At 42.9% G+C, this 22,052-nt stretch overlaps 1 protein-coding gene across 1 annotated transcript in view; it reads right to left on the reverse strand.

Annotated features, from left to right (window-relative positions):
* Positions 1 to 22,052, reverse strand: part of CRACR2A (calcium release activated channel regulator 2A) — a 134,630-nt gene that overhangs the window by 74,103 nt on the left and 38,475 nt on the right. Inside the window, exons 5-7 of the mRNA XM_007937072.1 lie at positions 9,250 to 9,340; positions 5,598 to 5,693; positions 3,194 to 3,381 (exon numbers count right to left, since the gene is read on the reverse strand). Of these exons, the coding sequence (XP_007935263.1) occupies positions 3,194 to 3,381; positions 5,598 to 5,693; positions 9,250 to 9,340 (375 nt within the window). The remainder of the gene's footprint in view (positions 1 to 3,193; positions 3,382 to 5,597; positions 5,694 to 9,249; positions 9,341 to 22,052) is intronic.

A 22,052-nucleotide genomic window follows, 5' to 3' on the forward strand; every position in this document is an offset into this window, starting at 1 on the left:
GCCAGCCTTCTGGTTAGCAATCAAGTGCCTTAGCCACTATGCTACCAAATACAAATCAAAATCACAATGTGATAGCATGTCACACCCAGTAGAATGGGTGTTATAAAAAAAAAAAAAAGGAAAGGAAAATTATAAGAGTTGGAAAGAAGGTGGAGAAATTGGAATTCTTATGCACTGCAATGGAAATATAAAATGGTGCAGCCACTGTGGAAAATAGTTTGGTGGTTCCTCAAAAAGTAAAGCATACAATTGCCTCAAAATACAGCAACTCCACTCCAAGAGACTAGAAAGCAGAGATGCAAACAGATACTTGCACACCAGTGATCACAACAGCATTATTCTCTCTCGATAGTCAAAAGGTGGAAATAACCCAAGATCCATCAGCAGATGAATGGATAAACAAAATGCAGTATATGCAATCCATACAATGGAATGTTACTCAACCATATAGAGAAAGGAATTCCTGATACACATTAAACATGGATGAACCCTGAAAACATTACACTGAGTGAAATAAGCCAGACACAAAAGGAAAAATACTGTGTAATCACTGACTTTCTGGAGACATGGAGTCTGAAAGAGCCCCTGAAACTACTGCCTGAGATAATCTTCAAACCTTAGATCAAAAATAATCACTTGAAGTCTTCTTTAAAAAAAAAAAAAAAAAGAACAATAGTTTAGCTTAATTAGTAAAGCATACCTGCTCTCAGCATTGTGTACTTTCAAGATCTATCTATATGGGATCAAATGACAACAGCAACTCAAAAGATTAGACTGGAAACTAAGGGAGCAGTGACTTTATGTTAGTGAGGAAGGAATAAATCAGAAAAAGAGGGTGAGAACTCTCAAGAGAGATAACTGTCTTACAACTCAAAGAATGTAAGCAATGTCACTGTAATGTACATGTAGAAACTACTGATTTGGTGTCTATTTTGCTGTATATATTCTGAACAGCAATAACAATTCATTTGGAACAAAAGAGAAAGAAGGAAACCCAACAGTCAAAGAAAAACCTATTCTACAGAACTAATAGTCTGCCTGAACCAAGGCCTCATCTACCCAGAGACCTAAAGAACTAGATGGTTTCCAGCTACCACCACCGACCTTTCTGACCATGCACACAATAGAAGGATACCGATAGGAAGGTAGGAAAAGGTGGAACAGTGCCTCAATTTCTTAAAAATTCTAGACTTACTGGGCCAGTTAAGACTGGAGGATTCCCCAAGACTATAGCTCTGAGATATTCTTTAAACTTTGAACCAAAACAAATTCCCAAAGTCACCTTTTAGCTAAATAACAGATTAGCTCATAAAATAAAGAATATTGCACATGAGTATTGTGCTGCTTTAAAAAAATCAACTATACGAGACCAAATGGTCAACAATTACTTCAAAACAAAGATGAGATGGTAAGGGAGCAGGGAAACTAGATTAATGGAAATGTAACAACCAGAACAGGAATAATGAGAGTGTTCACACACTTTGAAAAAAAAATGTCATTAGACGATTTGTACAGAAGTTGTTGAAAGGGAAACTAAACAGCTATGTAAACCTTCACTGAAAACATAATAAAAAACATTGTATATATTTAAAATTAGGTAAATGCATAGGGACAAAAGTACATTACTGGTTACCAGGGTTTGGGGAAAGGAAAAAAATGGGGTTACTGCTTTAAAAAAAAAAAAAAGATTATACTCTATGGAGAAAAATCCATGTTTTGATGAGAAAAGGAAGAAAGGAAGGTACAGCATGGAATGGCAATGAAGAAAGAAAGAGAAATGGTGATGCATTGCAGACTGACTTAAAATTTATGAAAAAACATATTTTCTGGGGAAGATCAGCCGACTATGTCTAACATGTAGTATCTTGCGACAGTTACTTAAAATCTCTGAACCTTAGTTTCCTCACTCATCAATTGAAGTTGTTAATAATAGCACCTGCCACACTGGGATCTTGTGAAGGTCAAGTGAAATAATGTATGTCAAATGCCCAACACAGCGTTTGGCATAGAGTGGGTTTTGATAAATGTTTGTCAAATGGCCAAAAGGATTTGGATAAGTGAATGGATAGAAAAACAAGAAGTAAACAAGTGAGATATTTCTTTCTGGGCTCTGAGTGTGTTTGTTCTCAAAGCCTGATGCTCCCAAGACAAACGTCTGATCTCAGTGACTCCTCTAGTTGAAGTACAGAGCCACCCCTTGATCCTTCCTCAGGTTTGCCTCTGCCTAGCAGGAGGTCTGGTAGCACAGTGCCTAAGGCACTTGACTGCTAACCAGAAGGCTGGCGGTTCAAACCCAGCAGCCACTCTTTGGAAGGAAGGTTGGGCAATCCACTTCCGTAGCGATACCGCCTTGGAAACGCAAGGAGAGGTGCTATGAGTCGGATGTGACTCAACAGCACATAACAACAACAGCAAGAAGAAGCCAACTACTGGCCACTAGAAACAGGTTGCCAGCAAACCAGGCACTAAGAGATGTAATTTTTACCAGTTGGGCCACACAACCTAATTCGAGGAATGCTCATCAAAAAAAAAAAAAAAAGAGGAGGGAGAAGAGCTGGAGTAAAGATTCCATTGCACTGTAACAGGCTCCATCAAATCAAATGCAGATCTCAGAAGCCTTCCCTACTTCTCTCTATAGTCTCTGTGACTAATCCATGTACAGTCTGTTTGCTCAACTCAGCATTTGCTCACAGAAGATTTTATATTTGTTGGTTGAATAATGTCTTTCTAATCACATAATTAATTTACTGAGGACAGGGATCGTTCATGTCAATCTTTTGTAATGTCTGGCACAGTCTGGCCTGCTTAGTAGTCTTCTAGAAAAATAGAAGACTAGAATTATAAAAGGAGCTCTGGTAGCATAGTGGCTAAGGCACTTGACTGCTAACCAGAAGGCTGGCGGTTCAAATCCACCAGTTACTCCTCGGAAGGAAGGTTGGGCAATCTACTTCCATAGTGATACTGCCTTGGAAACCCAAGGAGGGGAAGCTATGAGTCAGGTTCGACTCAACAGCACATAACAACAACATCAACAACAGAATTATAGAAGAGGGTTGGAAGGGGTCTCAGGGAGCAGTAAGCCCAAATCCCTATTTCACAGGCAGGAGAAAGTGTCTCTGTGATAGGAGATACCGCCCACAGCAGAGGATGGAGCTGGAGGACAACAGGGGAGATGCACCAAGGCCAGACTCACATCTCCTTCTCCTGGTGCAGTTTGCAGGCCTCCTGCTGGAGACTTTCCAGCTGCTGTTGAGCATCCTGTAGCTCACGGGAGGTCTGCTCCAACTCCTGGGCCAGCTCCTGGTTGGTGAGTTTCAGCTTGGTATTCTCAGCTTTGGTTTCATGCTTGTCATTGTGCAGGGCTATACATTGGCCTTCCAGCTGGGGGAACAGAGGAGGAGAGGGGCATGATGAGCAACCTCCATCATCAGGCTGGCCTGCCTGGCCTCACTTTGCTTTTCCTACTGGTTGAGCAGGGGTGCTCACTGCTACTTCTCACTGCCCTCAAGCCTTGTCCTGCTTCTTAATTCTCACATTCAAACTTCTGTAGCCAGAAGGAGTTTTCAGAACATATCTTCATCTCTCCACTATCTCTGCATAGCACCTCTAAACAGTCCAGGGTGAGTTGCACCATTCATAAAAACCACCAGGAGAGGAAATTTCACAGTCCATCTATGTCTTTCATCCCAAAGTCATAACAGACTTGAGATCTAACCTAAATTCCTCTTCTTGTTCTTTAGGTCAATTTCTTTTCTTTGGTCCTTTGTGGAGATGGAGAACAGCTGAGTGGCATTCTTCATAAAATCATCCTTCTCAATTTTGAGTACTGATAGAAAATTTATTTATTCCATTTTCTTCTCTCAGTTAAATAAGTCCAATTCCTTTAACCCACAGAGGCTTCATATGGTAGCCAGAAACCCTGGGAATTCTTAGGAAATAGATAAAACAGGTCAAACAGAATATATACTCTTTCTCATGTCCCAAAAGCAACTTTTAAAAAAACCCTGCATTTTGATAACTTCAGCTTTTCTTAGCTGGCAATTATGCTTTGCAGAGCTTCCAATCCTCTTACCAGAGGAAGACTCAACCGAGGCAAATATATCATAATAAATTTAGTCTAATGAATGCGTCCAGTAAGGGGAGGAGGAAGCAACAACAAGGAATTTTGTGCTATTCTCAAGAGGCTCCTGTGTAATCAGGCAAGCATGCAGTAATTAAATTGAGTGGCAATCATTCATTTGAGGGATAAATCTAATTGGTAAGAACTTAATGCATAATAGTGAGTAGGAGAAAGAGTAGTAGAAGCCAGGTGCAACTGTGGAAGGGGGAATGAGAAGGCAGTTGGCAGTTCCTGGAGTTCAAATCACCTTGCTGGAGAAGGAAATAAACCAAAATCCATAGCTTCAGTAGCAGCAGGAATGTAACAGTCTTAAGTCTTAGCATGGTGTGTCTTTAAGCATATTTTAATGTGTTGCTAAAAACAGCCCTCTCTGTTCACAGAAAAGCAATGTATCTGTGTCTGTCCAGGGCTGGACTCCTTCCGGCATCAGACAAAACAAAACAGGGCCCAGTGGTGTCCTGCTTCCTCTCCTCCATGAGCCCTTGCTTTGAAGAGAAGGCCGCTGAGCATGAACTTGCCTGGATGGCCCATCTTCCTGGCTTCCCAGCCACAATGGGCACTGCCCTGCACCATGCACCACCCAACGTGCCTCCTGGAGGCTCAGGTACATCAGAGAGGAGCACTGCTGTCTGCATCCATCTGCACGGTTTGGGAGCAGGCTCAAAGGACACTGAGGGACCTCACTCAGCTGTGGGAAGACAAAGGATGAACAAATCGGCCTTTTAAGATCTTCTTCTAACTGGAGGTATCTATGGCCATCCTGGAGGGAAGAAACTTGTCTATAACCAACAACACTGCCATCGAGTTGATTCTGACTCATAGCAACCCCATAGGACAGAGTAGAACAGCCCCACAGAGTTTCAGGCTGCAAATCCTTACAGAAGCAAACTGCCTCATCTGCCTCCCATGAAGCAGCTGGTGAGTTTGATCCACTGATCTTCTGGTTAGCAGCCAAATGCTTTAACCACTACACCACCAGAGCTCCTTAACTTGTCTGTAGCTTCCCCCAAAATATCCATGACTAGACAATGTCTCTTGTACTGTAGCATTTCTCTCCTTTTACAGGATGTAGGACACAAAGTTTCAGCATTCTGGGAGATCCTGGATATAATTATATTAAAATGTCTGCAGACATCTCATGGGGAGTCTTTGGCAACTTTGCCAAGTTAAACCTCTGCTCCTGGAGAATGAAAGGCTTTATCTTGGAGTCACATGTGATTTCTAATGCTATCTTTTGTACAGCTAAATTGTTCCTCTTGGAGATATGTATATATATATATATATATATATATATATATATATATATATACACACACACACACACACATACACATATATATATATAAACTAAAAAAACTCATATATATATATATATATACACACAGTCTGTAAGTGAATGGCAGGGAAAATAGGCAAGAGCCAGAGAAAAGGATGGAAATGATGAGGCAGGTACTCTGAGGACACTGACAAAACATACCCTTTTCTGCTTCTGGATGAGCTGTTCCAGTTCTTGCTCCTTAGATAATAGTTTCTGTCGCAGCTCCTGACTGAAAGCCTGGAACCTCTCTGTGTCCTGCCAAGCCAGAAAGGGGACACGTGAAGCCCAGATGTACTTGGGTTGGAGATGGTTTTCTCACATTAAACCTACTCAATAGCCTTCCAGCAGAGACCAAGGGCACATCTCTCATCAAACAGGAGCCTTGGGGGCAGGGCCCATCCTTTTAGACTTTGTGGCCATTCCCACAACATCCCAGGGCTTCAGGGCCCTGCTTGCCCTGTTAGTGAGGATGAGATGAGACAGAGACAGTGTAAATGCTCAGTAAGATGTGACGTGGACTCCCTCCAAGCCTGATTATGCCCACACACCATCTTCTACCCCCAAAGAGATAGTGTCACTTTGTTGGGGAGCACTGGTCAGAGAAACAGGAGTTTGAGGTTTAATCTCAGGCCTCAGTTTTCACATCTGTAAACTGGAAGATAGGAGGGGGAGATGACCTCTGAGCTGTCTTCTAACTTGAATATTCTGTCTCATGTTGGGCACTGTCATTTGATCCCTTAAACTTCCCTAGCTCTGGAAACACAAAGGTGTTACTTCTTTCTCCTCTGTGTCTAAGTCTTCATTGTTTTCCCACTGAGCTTGAGGATTTTCCAAGCCCTGTTCCTCATGATGTCCCTGCTCCTCTCCTCCATCTCTCCTCCTTTCCTCCTCACCAACAATGCCTTGTTCCCTAAGGATACCACACCCTAGAACTGTGCTTCAGCACTGGGGGGTAGGAGGGGAGTAGAGGGAGCAGGGTGGAGGCTGAGGCCCTGATGATGCAGGTGTGAAGTGACATGGCTGTGGGATAAAGAGAAAAGTGCCTGGGTGACCAGGATGCATAGACTCAAAAGAGTCAGGTCTTGTTTAAAAGGCCCCATAGCTGGGTGCCCAGAGACTTGGGTTCTACTCTGATCTTGCCCAACTAACTTGCTGGGTGACTCTGGAAAATCCACTTCATTCTTCTGGATTCCTATTTCTTTGTCCATGGAATAGAAACAAAAATATCTACCTATACTTCCTTCAAGGATCCCTGGTGGTGCAGTGGTTAAGCACTGAAAGGTTGGTGGTTTGAACCCATCAGTAGCTTTGTGGAAGAAAAGACCTGGCAATCTGCTCTCATAAAGATTACAGCCTTAGAAACCCTATGGAGAATTTCTACTCTGACCTATGGGGTCACTGAGTTAGAATCGACAAGGTGGCACACAAAAATGCCTCCACTTGCCTGAAGGCAGAACAGAGATGCAAAAATATACAGGAAGAGAAGAAATTATTATCACCTCCATATAACTCACTACCAGAGTCCCCTGGGGTTGCTGTTGATATGGAATGACTCCTTCCCAAGGCAGCTCTGTCCTGGTAGTACCTCTGGCATGAAGGAGCTAGCCCCAGCAAAGTCATAGAACACAGTTTCCATGTTTATGCAGAAAGCATAAATCTAAGCACTGAGCTTTAAAGGCATTTCATATGGAGAAGGAAGAAAGGAGAAGAGGGGATAGGAGAGCAGGGTTCAGCTTCGTGGACTTACCACCTTATAGGATACTAATTTGTTTTTGAAGTTTTTCCTCCAACCTTCCTCCCCCCGATGCCTTGGCCCACCTTTTGCTTCTGGAAACATCCTTCTTTAGCTAGGACTTTTGACCTGTATGTAGTCCTGGCCTAGACTGAGGAGTCCAGGCTGAGCTCAGGCTCACTCTGTAGAGAATCTATGGGACGAAGAGGGTGGCCCTCCTATTGCAAGCCAAAACGGTTGCCACTTCAGAAAACTATTTTGGGTCTTCCACGTGAGGAGTGTGTGAATTCTGTCTGTTGCATATTCATTCAACTGTGTTGAAGGTCAGGGCCACACAGAAGGAAGGTCTGGAAACACTGACAAGCCTTCAGAGGGCTCTAGGAGTTAGAGAACCTGACTGTTTTTTTTTTTTTTTTTCTGAAAAGCATTGAGTCCCTCTCAGTTTGAAAACATCTGCGATAATAAATGGAGCAGTAGTGTGGATAACCCGAGGCAGCATAAAATCAAAAATAGATTCAAATCAACCTGGATTAAGGAAGGGGAAAAGGGTTGGGATAATAGCCAGGCTCAGTGCTGAGAGCCAAGTGTGTGTGTGGGGGGGAGGGGGGTACCACTCTAGATCAAAGACTGGTTGCTAATAACCCACCAAGTAGATAATCCAAAACTAAATAAGAGAGAGTTTTCTAGAGCTTTCTTTTATGAATATTTGTCAGAAAGAACCCTGTTTAGTTTGGTAGAGGAGAAGACTGCAGCAGTCTTTCATTCCCAGGACAAACAGCAAGGCTGGTAAATGGCTAAGTAAGAGCCATATGATTGGGAATAAGGGATATAAGTCTTAAATTTTCTCCCATGGTATTTGAGAAAGCTGGAATTTTCTTTTCATCTGTTTTTAATTTTTCTAAGTGTCTAAGAGGATAATAGGGGTAGCAAGGCTGGCTGTTCAAACCCACCAGCAACTCCTCGGAAGGAAGGTTGGGCATTCCTACTTCCGTAGTGATACTGCCTCGGAAACCCAAGGAGGGGTCGCTATGAGTCGGGGCTGACTAGATGGCAAACAACAACAACAACAACAATATGTTTCCTTAGGAGCTCTGGTGGTGTAATGCCTAAGGCATTTGACTGCTAACCAGAAAGCTAGAGGTTCAAACCCACCAGCCACTCCTCAGAAGGAAGACTGGGCAATTTACTTCTAGATATACTGCCTCAGAAACCCAAAGAGGGGTCGCTATGAGTTGGATCCCACTCGAGGGTAGTGTTTTTTTGTTTTGTTTTGTTTTTTAAATGTTCCCTTGGAGCAGTTGTTGAGCCTGGAGTGGAATGGGCTGATGCATGTGAGTGGGCAGGATAGATCTGAGTCCACTCAATGTCAGATCCAATCTTAAGGCTGCCTTTCCTGGTAAAGCATGCACCTTATCCTTCCATTCTTTCTCCTGGCCATCACTTCCAGATGGTTCACATGCTCCTCAGAGAAGCTTCTTTTGCTCTGCTTATTTCATTCATTAATTTGCTTCATTCATTCACTTGTTCATTCATTTGCTCACCCATTCATTTAATAAGTATCTGTTGAGTACTTACTATATTCCAGACATGTTCTCGATGCTAAAGATACATTGTGTTGTTGTTGTTATTTGCCGTCCAGTTGGATTGGACTCATAGTGATCCCTCCTTGGGTTCCGAGGTGGTATCACTACAGAAGTAGATTGCCCAACCTTCCTTCTGAGGAGTGGCTGGTGAGTTTGAACCACCAGCCTTTTGGTTAGCAGTCAAGTGCCTTATGCACTACACTACCAGAGCTCCTGAATATACATTAGAAGTGAAAGATAAAGATCCCTATTCTTGTGGAGCTTACAGTTAGTAGGAGGAGACAGACAGTCAATAAAAACAAATAAGAAAATTATGTGCCACCATTGACGGTGACAAGATCTTTGAAAAATAAAGCAGAGTAAGAGGGAATCAATAGTGCCTTGGGTGGGGGTATTGCAATTTTAAACTGGGGGTGAGGAGCAGTAGGAGTGAATCTTATGGAATAGTTGATATTTAATGTGGCCCTCAGAACCAAGTCTGGGAATGGATACTTACTTTCAAGAGAAACTGCTCCTTCTCGCTTTTGATTTGTTGTTCCATCTCTTCATAGAGATGCTGGATTTCTTCATCATAATCAGCAATTTTCCTACAGAGGTGGTGAAAGGAGAGTCTGATGAGGTCTGCACAGAGATTCCCTTATCCCACAGTGGCAACTCCTGCAGCTCAAACATCAGAGCACCATTGGGAGCTGTGGGACATAGGCTGACTGTGTGGGTTGGGTTGGCCAAAGCTGTAGGAATCAGTTCCTCAGGATTAGCTGACCCTACAGGGCTACAGGTTACAGTGGCTCAGTGGAACCTACTCTGGCTGCTGGTAGGTTCCACATGATCCCTCATCAGCAGCCAGGATGCTGTCCCTCCTTGGCCCCAGCTGCTTTTGTCTCCTGGCCATCACTCCCAGATGGTCTACATGCTCCTCAAAGAAATTTCCCTAGACCCATCTTCTTTTACTCTGCTTTATTTCAACACCAAGCTCCTTGGCATTGACTAGACACTCCATTCCTATTGTCCACTGTGATAGTTAAGGTTGTGCGTCAACTTGGCTGGGCCATGATTCTAAGTGGTTTAGCAGTAATGATGCAGTCATCCCCCATGATGAGATCTGACATAATTAATCACCTCCATGATGAGATCTGCTATGAGCAGTCACTCAGTTGAAAGGGAGTTTTCTTTAGAGTATGGCCTGCATCCATTACACACACGCACACACACACACACACACACAATTTCAATGATTTTGCTTCTCTAGAAAACCCAATCTAAGACACCCAGTGATTTCTATGCTTGAAGATAGTACAAATTGGACCATGTGAGCTTATTTCCTGTTTGGCTCCCTGATTTATATTGTATCTCTTTGGATTCTTTCTCTCTCTGTCCACATCAGCACTGGCTGATCATGTACTATCAGAAAACTCTCCCTGATACAGTGTCCAGACATTTATATGATGCATGTTTCTCAGCAGATTCTCAAAAGATTCCTTGACAAACATAACAACGACTACCATATTACCCACCATAAAGGAAGGAGGCCAGACCTGTCCAACTTCTCATTCTATCTCAAGCACAGGGCCATAGTCAGGAATGGCAAGAGGGCAGGGCTGGTTCAAAAGCTGTTAATGATAATCACATGTCCTCATCCTCATTCTCAGTGTCTTCTACCTACTCTGAAAAGCCCCATAGGACAGGAAGGAAATGCCTGGGTACACTGCTTCTATACAGACACAAATAGCCATGGGAACAAGATTTGTAGGTCATCCCCAAGAACCCTTACCTCCCTTTTCCATTCTCACTTTTCTCCCAGTAATAGATCCTCCTTCTAATACTCCAAATTCAAATAGGAAGGATAAGATATTTGCATTTGAACTGAAACTAGAAGTTGTCATACCAAAGCATTAGCATCCCAGGCAATTACATTTTTATACCTTTTCTCTGACTGTGCAGTACAAGGCTCTCTTTCTGATGCCTTCCCTATCCTTTCTCCATCTCCTGGTAAAGGAATTCCAGGCTCCAGTGAACAGGGTGACGTTGATCGTGTAGTACCTACATGTACCCAAAGGGTTGGCACCTGTCATCCTAAACTCATATACTTTGGACATGTTCTTAGGAGGGACCGGTCTCTGGAAAAGGACATCAGGCTTGGTAAAGTAGAGGGTCAGTGAAAAAGAGGAAGACCTTCAACAAGATGGATTGACTTAGTGGCTGCAACAATGGGCTCAAACATAGCAATAATTGTGAGGATGGCACAGAATCAAGCAGTGTTTCGTTCTGCTGTACATAGGGTGGCTGTGAATTGTAACTGACTCAATGGCACCTAACAACAGTATTTTAAATGCAAACAATAGCAAACTTACCTAGCCTTGTATTCAAGCAAGGGACTTTGATAATTGAGGGACCTCTTCTCAGATGATTTGAAAGATTGGAAAACAAAACATAAAGGATGGAAATGTACTCATTCACAGGAGCACTCTGTCATTTTAACTCCTACCTCCCATGTCTATGTGAGGCTCTAATCCAGTGCCAGACCTAGTGCCTGAGGTTTTACCACATCTGACTTTGCTGCCCCTTCCTCACCTACTGGCGGAACAATTGTACCATGCACACGGACTGAGTAATGAATCAGAAGCCAGGGCCCAATTTAAGTGACATTCTTCCAGGTCTACAGATTGACACAGACACAGGTATGAGTGTCCATGGTCAGGGGCACTCATATCAGACCACCAGCCTCTGAGTTCCTTTCTTGGCTCTGAAACCTGGGCTTGACCAACTGTGTAGCAATGGTCTGCGGTGTTGATCAACAAAAGTGACCGTCCACTAAGGACCCCATGAACTTGGGCACAGTCTTTCCTGATATGTTCTGATATCCCTGATGTAATAAATGCATTTTGGATAAGAATTAGAAATCTCTTCTTAGTAAGTGTTTGGGATTCCTACTTTTGTTCTCAGCTCCTCCATAATGAATAAAAGAAAATTTTGAAAATAAAATAATAATAACAAAAAGGTCTATGTTGTTTGATAGAGAATGCTTAGGGGCAGAAATAGATACAGTTTGAAGGAACTTTCAGAAAGCAAATGGTCTTCTTTTGGTCCTTGGAATTATCTTTCTGTGCTTGAAGAAACTCAGATACTAGATGGTAAATGATATCGAGGAAAAGTTTAGACATTGATTCCAACTATATAAATGCTGGAGAACTAATAAAGTGAGATGAGAGACACTTAAAAATTGATTTGACTCTATTAAAGCAATACTAATTACAATCATTCATATAAAGTGTTTACCATTTATGCCTAATAACCATGTAGGGCATTAATTCTCTAACATCATTAAATGTATTATATTAAATTTGCTCCAGGTTTTATTTGATTAAATTAATAAACCCTGTATTTTTCACACTCACATGTCAATTTTCTTGTCTCAAAGTGAAAAATTTTGCAAACCACTAAAAAAAAAAAACAGAGGGAAGTCAGATGTAACCTGGAATGGTGTCTCCTCCTAGCCCTTCCTCACACAGCTGGGTTACTCCAAAGCAGCCCTGGGATTCCAGGTAAGCATCAGTGGTCCTGGCCAAATCAGACTCATGACATGGAAGCAAGCCTTTGAAAATGATTTTCAATAGAGCTGGCCACCTGGGAGATTTCCCAAACCTAAATGTCTTGTGGGTGAGATGAATTTCTCTGTAATCATATGGATCATAATCCTGTGGGCCTTATTTAGTCATCCACTCATTCACTTGACAGTTACAAAGTGTTGATTATGGATTGGACACTGTGCTGGTCACTGGGAACACAAACACCAAAGAGACAAGGTTCCTGATTGACTCATGCTAAGCCTAACTCAGACACACCAGTCCTGGGAATGAGGAGAATTATGGTGCTATTCTCGCTACAACAGCTCAGGGGTCAGAAGACCTGGGTTCTTGTCCCAGAACCAGCTCATGTCCTCAGTATGACCTTGAGCAAGTGATCTGACCTCCTCACATCTCAGGGTAGCACTGGCCCTATGTTCTTCCCAGTACTAATATGATAGCCCAACCAGAGAATGGATGTGAACCTCAAAGCCCCAAACAAATGTAAGAGGATTATTTATTATCATAATTATTATCACGGCTAGAGAGGGCAAGGGGTAGTATTCTCCAAGGCCAAGAGGATTGTCATTTGAGGAAAAAAAGGGCTGCTGAGTTTGGAAAGGGTCAGAGGCAAGCAGGGAGCTGAAGAACAGAAGGCTTGGTCAATAAAAGCTGTCAGACCAATCCATTAGAGACACAGGTTGTGTGCAAGCAGGAGCTGCAGAGCCCAGAGCCTGCATCTGCAGGGAGCTCTGCAGTGGCTGTGAGAGCAATAATGGAAAGAGACACTCTTAAAAGATCTGTGCATATGGCGGGTGACAGTCCAGCTGGGCACATCATATTCTGCCATCAAAAGAAAGAGGCAACTAATCATGTTTGCTTATTATATACACGGTACATCTTTGTTACCATCATCTCCAAAGCCACTCACGTTGCCTGGTGCACACCAACATGGACTTTGAAGTCTTGTCTGCGAAGATTTTCCCTTCTATTACAGCTCTCAATGACCTATTCTCTGAACTCTTAAGACGCTTTATGTCTTCATTTGAACAGTCTACATTGCATATTGAACAGCCTTAAACAACTGTTTCATTTGGATTTATGCTGTCTCAACTAGGCTATGAACAACCAGAGCCAGACATCAGACCTCTAACATTTATGTCACTCAAAGGGCCTGTGCTCAAAACATTAAGTCTGAAAAGCTGAAAAACAGTATTTAAGTCTTCAGGTACCAAACTCAGAAGCCCATAAACCATAATGGGAGAACACTAGATCCCATGGGAATTTTATCTCCCAGTGTTAAAATCCTTGCTACTATATTCCCATCAAGACTTTATGCAAACTAGGTTAGTAACACTTATGTTGTTGTTGTTAGGTGTCATCAAGTTGGCTCCAATTCATAGCAACCATATGTACAACAGGATGAAACACTGCCTGGTCCTGCACCGTCCTCACAATCCTTGCTATACATGAGCCCATTGTTGCAGCCACTGTGTCAATCCATCTTGTTGAGGGTTTTCCCCTTTTTTGCTGACCCTCTACTCTACCAAGCATGAGATCCTTCTCCAGGGACAAGTCCCTTCTGACAATAAGCCCAAAGTAGATGAGACAAAGTCTGGTCATCCTGGCTTCTAAGAAGCATTCTGGCTGCACTTCTTCCAAGATAGATTTGTTCGTTCTTCTGGCAGTCCATGGTATTTTCAGTATTCTTCACCAATACCTCTATTCAAAGGCATCAAACCTCTAGCAATGGGGAACTTACTGCCTCTCTAAGCAGTTCTATCATCTTGGACTTCTCCGGCTGATAGAAATTTGTCTTTCCATGGCCTAGTCCCTTTCCACAAAAACCTTTCATATTTTTGAGAACAGCATCAAGATTTCAAGCATTTACCTCGGATTTAGGCTAAGCCTCTCCATTTCCTCTAACACATGGATTTTTTTTTTTTTTTTTGCACAAGGGTGGGGGTGGTAGAGGTAGGGGTGACAAATTCCTTCACAATTTTCTTCACTCTTTTCTGAATAGGCTCTAATTTGTCTTTCTCAAGGCAAAATGTCCCAAACTGAATGTCCAATGTTGATTAGTGTAGATTACAGCTGGACTGTTGCCTCCCTTGTTTTAGATGCTACATAGCTATTCACATAGCCTAAGACTGCATTGACTGTTCGTAGCAGCCACTTCAGATTTGACAAATGCTGAACTTACTTGTCAACAAAGCCCTCTAAATCTTATGCCTGTATGATTGCTTTTGTTTTAAAGATGGTGCTACTGAGTCATGCCTGCTTCACTTTTTGCTTCTGCCATTGGCAGAAGAGCAACATCTCAATCAAACATAATTTGGTTAGATTTTTACATTTGTTAGTTTCTGTCCATCCTTCTAGCCTATCACTATCTTAATAGACCCTAGTTGGTAATGCACTGTACCCAATGACCTTCCAAGTTTTGTTGATATTTGAAATTTTCAATCAGAATGTAAGCTAAATAATCTACAATGTTGATTTAGATTATTTAATTTATCTGGCAACTGTTCAGAAAATTGCTGTTGTTGTTAGGTGCCATAGAGTTGGTTCCAACTCATAGCAACCCTATGTACAACAAAACAACACACTGCACGGTCCTGTGCCATCCTCACAATCATAGCTATGCTTGAGGCAATGATAGCCCGGTGTCAATCCATCTCGTTGAGGGTTTTCCCCTTTTTCACTGACTATTTTACTAAGCATGATATCTTCCTCCAGGGACTGATCCCTTCTGATAACATGACCAAAGCATAAGAGACAAAGTCTGGCCATTCCTGCTTCTAAGGAACATTCTGGATGTACTTCTTCTAAGACAGATCTACTTCTGTAGTGATACACCTCGGCAACCCAAGGAGGGGTCGCTATGAGTCGGCTCTGACTCGATGGCACATAACAACAACAACAACACCTGAGCAGAACTATTCAACTTATCTTTTATTATACATTCTCAAAATATTTCTTCAAAGTTTGTTGTTGTTATTGTTGTTATGTGCCATTGAGTCGGACCCGATTCATAGTGACCCCTCCTTGGGTTTCCCAGTCACTACAGAAGTAGATTGCCCAACCTTCCTTCCGAGGAGTGGCTGGTGGGTTTGAACCACCAGCCTTCTGGTTAGCAAGGTAGTGCCTATTTAATCCTTTCATTCTCTGCTATCTCACCCCAGTTATTTTGAGCTATGAGAGAAGGGAGAGACAGAAAAGAGGTAGATGAAAAAGAAGGGAGGGTAAGAGATATGAGTTCTCAATGGAACAGAGAGACAAATGTGTGGAGAAGTCAGCCAAAGTTAGCTACAGTCATAAATACTAACATCTCCCCTCTCCTTCCTCTTTCCTTATGATGGCTAGATAGATCCTCTAGCATGTTCTAGGGTAATCTAGGTCATAACCTCCTGTGGTCACAGAGTGGTTGGCTCAGAGTTTACTTGACCCAGAGTCAGAAGATGCAGGTTCAAGTCTTGGCTCTGACATTTACAAGCCTTTTGGCTTTGGACAAGTCACATACTTCAGAGAGCCTGATGTTTTCTGTATCTGAAAAATCAGGATGGTAATTTTAGAGAAATTTGTGAGGATTAAATAAGATAATGTATGTGGAAGTGTCTAGCACAGCAGGTAGAATAAATTTAATAAATGCCAATTAAATGAGTTCTCTGTGAATCTCCAGAGGCCTATGAACCTCATTTAAAAAAATCACTGCTCTATAATTCCTTTAGAGACAAGTCAAGGGATAAATAGAAACTGGAGGTAAATCATAGGAGACCTTGGTATACATGGTGTGAAGACATGTGTAGAAAAGGAGAAACATTAGGTGACAGAAGACAAGCAGAAGAGCAAAATCCTGGGGTGGCTCAATAGAGAAGATTCATTGTAGAAAGAGAGACTTGTAACATCCCTATCAACATTAGAAAGTGTTGGTTGAGCCCTTCTTAAAGTATCATTTTGGATCAAATAACTTAAATTTACATTAAGCTCTCTTCATACCAGAAATTTAGCATCTAAGAACATGAAATCCAATGCTAAAGTGACACAGAGTTAAGAAATAGGCAGAAAAAAAAACATGTACCATGAAGCTGGACCCCTTTCTGGCTTCTGATCTGACAGTTAATCATGTAATCTGCAAGTCCTGGCTGAAGGCAAGTGGAGGGAGCTGCCTGCTCTGGTAATGAGAAGATGAAAGAATTCTCAGGGGAAAAGTTAAGAAAAGCTGAATCCAGACAAGGGAGGTTTTCTGCAGCTGAGAAGAAGGAGTAAAGTTATACTGAAGATGGTGTAAGGGCAGTGATGGGTCTGGAAATATGAGTCCTATTGAAAGCCAGGATGAAAACCCAGGTCCAACCCTGTGATAAAATGTCATCCAGTGTGTCTGACTGTGGCAAATGCCTTCTCTCTACAGATGACTATAAGTGTGTGTATGAGTGTATGTGTGCATGTGTGTACGTATGTGTGTTGAGGTGTTGGGGAGCTGGGATGTGATGAGGATGGAATATGTGGGCAGGAAGGACAGGGAAATAATGATTCAAATGTAAATAGAAGACCTAGGAAACAATTAGTGGACCATGTGAACCTCAGTCTACTGACCCTGAGACCAGAAGAACTTGATGGTGACTGGCTATCACTGTCAACCACTTGGAAAGGGATCAGTGCAGGAGATCCTAGATAGAATGTGACAAAAAATGTGTAAAATATTTCAGAATCTTGGGGAGAAAAAAAAAAAGAAAAAGAAGATCAGCCTCACTGGTCTCATAGAGACTGGTAAAACTCCCTGAGACTATCGTCCCTAGTCATCCTTTGGGCCTGGAATTAAACTCATTCCTGTGGCTTCCAGTCAAACAATTGACAGGCATATAAGGTGACTGTTTACACTAGGTATGTACACTTCTTAGAACAATCAATTATGGGAGATCAGACGGGCAGTATTTGCACAAGGAGATAGCTCAGAGGGCAGGAATGCACAGGAAAGGACACAGGGAAAAGGTAACCACAGGAAGGAAGTGGTAAGGGAACTGTTACATTATGGGGATTGGAATAAACATCATAGAACAAAATGTGTATGAACTGCTGTACGGAAAATGAATTTGCTCTGTAAACTCACTCAAATCACAATAAAAAAAATTAAAATACCTAGGTTCTAAGAGGCCTTTATAGATAATTTTCAGGGACTAGAAGGTGAAATGTAGTTAGCAATAACTTACCCTGCCAGCCTCCCACAGGAACTGTGGAAATTAATTAACCTTCACAAAGTGCTTTGCACACGGAGAGCTTAGGTGTTACACTGGAGGGAAGCATGAATACTAGATACCACTGGGGCTCCAGCTAATGGCTCACAGGCCAAGGCCTTCCAACTATGGAATACTGCTTGATCAAAGCATTTTACTCTGTTCCCTCTCTCCTTTGTTTTCACTTAGGAATAAAATTGATTGGAACTTCAGGGGGCCTCAAAAAGTCATCTGGCCCACTCCCTAGTTTCTAGGATGGAGTGTGCTGAAATTATCACAAGAAAAAAAAGCAGCTTCCTCCTTTCCCAAATGAAAGTTAGTCTTGATCTTGAAGAGAAGAAATGGCAAATCTCTAATTTTAGATGAATTTCAGATGTTCAGACTTAAGAAGGCATAGCTTCAGAAATGGTCCCTAGCTGTGGATAGTAATCATTCTGATTTCATGTATTTCAGTGCATGTGTGTGAGGTGGGGGACAGTGGTTTGATAAATAGGGGAAAGGCAGATGCATGTGAAGAAAATGAGGGTCCAAGCAGGGAAGTAGTCTATCTGTGGTAGCCCAAATTGCCAGGATCAGAGTGGGAGGGAAGGCCAGGCCTTGACTCTTGATCTCATGGTTTCATCAACAATAAAACCCTGTCTTCCCAAGGATCATAAGTTCTAAAACTGACCACTGTATACATTTGTGTTCAGGACTGCCAATGTTTAAATTCCATCTGGAATCTGTCCATTGAGGAATGAGCATGAATAGGAAGAGAAGATGCTAAAGCCACAAACACATCTATGGTTATAAGAATGACACTGCTGTGGAGGCATCTGACTTCCTCTAACTTCACAAGGGGGACAGAAAATCATTATCAACAACAACGGCCCAAGGCTGAAACCTATGAGGTGAAGGTCAGGCATATCTCCATCTTCCAACCTTTTTATCTATTCTGACACCAACCATCTCTCTCATGGCACTCTCCTTTGTTGAGTTTGATAATTTGTGGCAATGGTCACATAGAACACACAGACCATATTCACAGTTCTGTGGTTTATTATGGAAGCAACAGGTTACCACTCAAGATCAGAAAAGACTCAGGATACAGTTCTTTGGTCAGGACAGCCTTTTCCCAGCTGTGCCCATAGGCAGGCCTATGCCCTGTTTGGATAAGAATTGCAAAGCTCTTTAGGTATGCCAGTCTCTCACTAAAGGTCTCCCACTCACCAGTCAGCTTCAGTCCAAAGGTGCTCAGCTTTCTCACTCCAGAGTTGGAGAGCCTAGCTCTACAAGGGAGCTCTGGTAGTGTAGTACCTAAGGCACTTCACTGCTAATCAGAAGGCTGGCGGTTCAAACCCACAATCCACTCCTCAGAAGGAAGGTTGGGAACTGCCTCGGAAACCCAAGGAGGGGTTGCTATGAGTTGGGTCCGACTCAACAGCACACAACAACAACCACAACACGCTCTACCAAGTGCCCAGAGGTACTCCACTCTGCTAGCATGCCTCCTGTCCAAAGGTGCTCAGCTTTCTCAGTCGGTGGCTGGGAAGCCCACTTTACTGTCTCCTGGTTCTGCTGCCTCTCCTGCTGCTGTTCCTCTGCTGCCGCTCTCACCTTCTCTTGCCGTCTCTGGTGTTACAGCTCTCTTTCTCTTGGTCTAGGAGGTTTCCAGTGCAGATGTCCCAGGAACAAAGGACAGACTCTGCTCCCATTTACTCTTCTTGGTGGTAGTCCCCCACCTTCTTAGTGCCCCCCCTTCTCTGCTCACTTCTGTCTCATTTTATCTCCTGTAAGATAAAAGGCATGACTCAAGCAAGGGTGTGACTTCAGTACGGCAGGTGAAGGATGGTAAGGAGTAAGGGTGGTAAAGGTAGTGACTAAGGTAAGACACACACTCTAATAAGGCAAGTGACTCAAGATACATTCCACCCAAATCCTGCCTCATTAACATATCGGACAACTCACTCCAAAATGGGACCATAACCATAGTCATAGAGGCTAGGATTTACAGAACATCACAAAATGAAAGGTAATCTCATCAGATCACAAAATGGAGGAACCATACAATACTGGGAATTATGGCCTTGCTAAATTGACACATATTTCAGGCAGAGAGGGGCACAATTCAATGCATAACCTTCCACCCCTTAGTCCCACCCAATCATTGTGTGGGGGTCACAAAGACTATGGCTAGAAGAGACGCGTTAAGTAATTCACTGCACTGCAACAGTAGACAGGGAAGGGGGCCTACTGACGGTGCTGCTGGCGCAGAAGAAGAGCAAAATCACCAGAAGGATTTGTCTGTCTGTCTTTCCTGTGTAGCCCAACACACTGATCACAGGCTGGAAAAGACTCTGCGTCTGCTATTTGTCAGAGAAAAAAAAAAAAAATGGAAGCACATTCAGCTTCAGCCAGCTTTGTGCTTGGGATGAGAATGGTGAGTGAGGGATTTAGACTCACCATTGCCCCCTGCCAGCTTCTTCAGGCAGCTGCAGTCTCTGGACTGTATAGAGAAACTTAGACTAGAAAATTACTGTGTAAGGGCTCGTTCCCCTAAATCAATCCATGTCTCTGTTGTCTGTCTCTCTATCTCTAGCTCCCTCTCTCTTTCTCTCTCCCTCTCCCTCACATACCCACAAATACAGTGACACACACATACGCACACACTGTTGGAGTAGACCAGAATGAAAAGGGAACATCAGAGTTGGTAGGAATTTTTGCAAAGGTTGTGAAATTGCCAATTGGATTTTCAAGATGGATAGTTCCTCCCTAATTAGTTTCTTCTGCCTTGTATAAACCAACTTTGCAGTTTTATCCCATCCTATAACGCAAACCATTTTTCATTAGTCAGGTTTACACATCATGCCCGTGGTGTATCTAGAGCACAAACAATTCTCACCTTTCAATTTTCTCTCAGGGCAATGTTAACAATGTGGTTCTGCTTCAGATAATAATATACCAATAAAAAGTGTGGGCCTGATTAAACTATTGCCTCATCACCTATAACTCTCCCAGAGAACTGCTTATCTTTACTCTAAAAACAGGACTAAAATGACAGATTATAAGGACACTCTAGGGGTTACCTTTTGCAGGCTGATATATTCTGGAAGAATAGGCTAAAGCAGTACTTCTCAAAGTGTGGTCTACAAACTACTTGGATCACAATCACCTGGGGGGTGCTAAAATGCAGAGTCTTGGGCCTCCTCCTCTAGATATACCAATTTAGACTTTCTGGGAGAGAAGTTTAGGGGGTTACCTTTTAAACAAGATTCTATGGGAATTCTGAAGCAAACTAACACTCAAGGACCTCATAGTTAAGGTCTTCCACTGGTCCTTGAGAATGTTGTGGAATACAGGGGCTACCTGCTATATGTACAAAACAAAAACCCCACTGCTATGCTTTTACATCTTGGTGGCCAATCAAAAGATCAACCCTGACTCATAGCAATCTTATAGGACCAGATAGCACTGCCCCCACAGTGTTACCACATATCTTTATGGATGTTTGTGCCAGGTATCAGAGTTAGGGTTGTCTGTCAGGCTGTAAGACAGTTGTTCCTGGTCTGGATGCCCTCTCAGAGGCCATTGAAACCACTCTAGGTAGGACAGCAGCTGGTCAGTGGCTACAATTTAAGGGTTCCCAAGCTCCAAAGAAACTGCCTGCAGCCCAATTCTACTGGACAAGGTAAAACTCTGCCTCATCTTTCTCCCACTGAGTGGCTGGTGGATTTGAACTGCTGATCTTTTGGTTAGCACCCCAATGCTTTAACCACAGCATCACCAGAGCTCCTCTGCTATATATAGGAGTTCTGGTGGCATAGTGCCTAAGGCATTTGACTGCGAACCAGAAGGCCGGTGGTTCAAACTCACCAGCCGCTCCTCAGAAGGAAGGTTGGGCAATCTACTTCCATAGTGATACTGCCTCAGAAAGGCAAGGAAGGGTTGCTATGAGTCAGATGATAGGATGCATTATTTGCTGCCCTGGAAGTACAGATGGTTAACCTGCTTGGCTGCAACTGAAAGCTGGAGGTTTGAGTTTTTCCCAAAAGGCCTGGCAAACTACTTCTGAAAAATCAGCCATCGAAAGCAGCACAGTTCTACTCTGACACACATGGGTCACCATGAGTCTGAGTCCACTTGATGGCCACTCGTTATTTGCTGCCCCACTGGGAGGTAAGGCCGAGGAATCAATGACCTCCCCCCACAACCCCAGCAAAGGGCACATGTTCCAAAACTTCACACCAGAGTACCAATTCTTTGGTTTGTGCCAGCTGTCAGAGTTGGGGTTGTCTGTCAGGCTGTAAGACAGTTGTTCCTGGTCTGGACACCCTCTCAGAGGCTACTGAAACCAGTCTAGATAGTAAACACCTGGATAGAGCTTGGCAGAGGCTACAATTTAAGGGTCCCCAAGCTCCAAAGAAACTGCCTGCAGCCCAATTTCACAAGGCAAAAGTTTGCAGATGAGAAACTGATTCCAAAATGGTCATGAGGAATGGGAGCGTGTTGCTCAGTTTGTCAAGGCC

This window comes from Orycteropus afer, unplaced genomic scaffold (assembly GCF_000298275.1).
Source record: "Orycteropus afer afer isolate SDZICR_OR568_19922 unplaced genomic scaffold, OryAfe1.0 scaffold00040, whole genome shotgun sequence".
NCBI lineage: Eukaryota > Metazoa > Chordata > Mammalia > Tubulidentata > Orycteropodidae > Orycteropus > Orycteropus afer.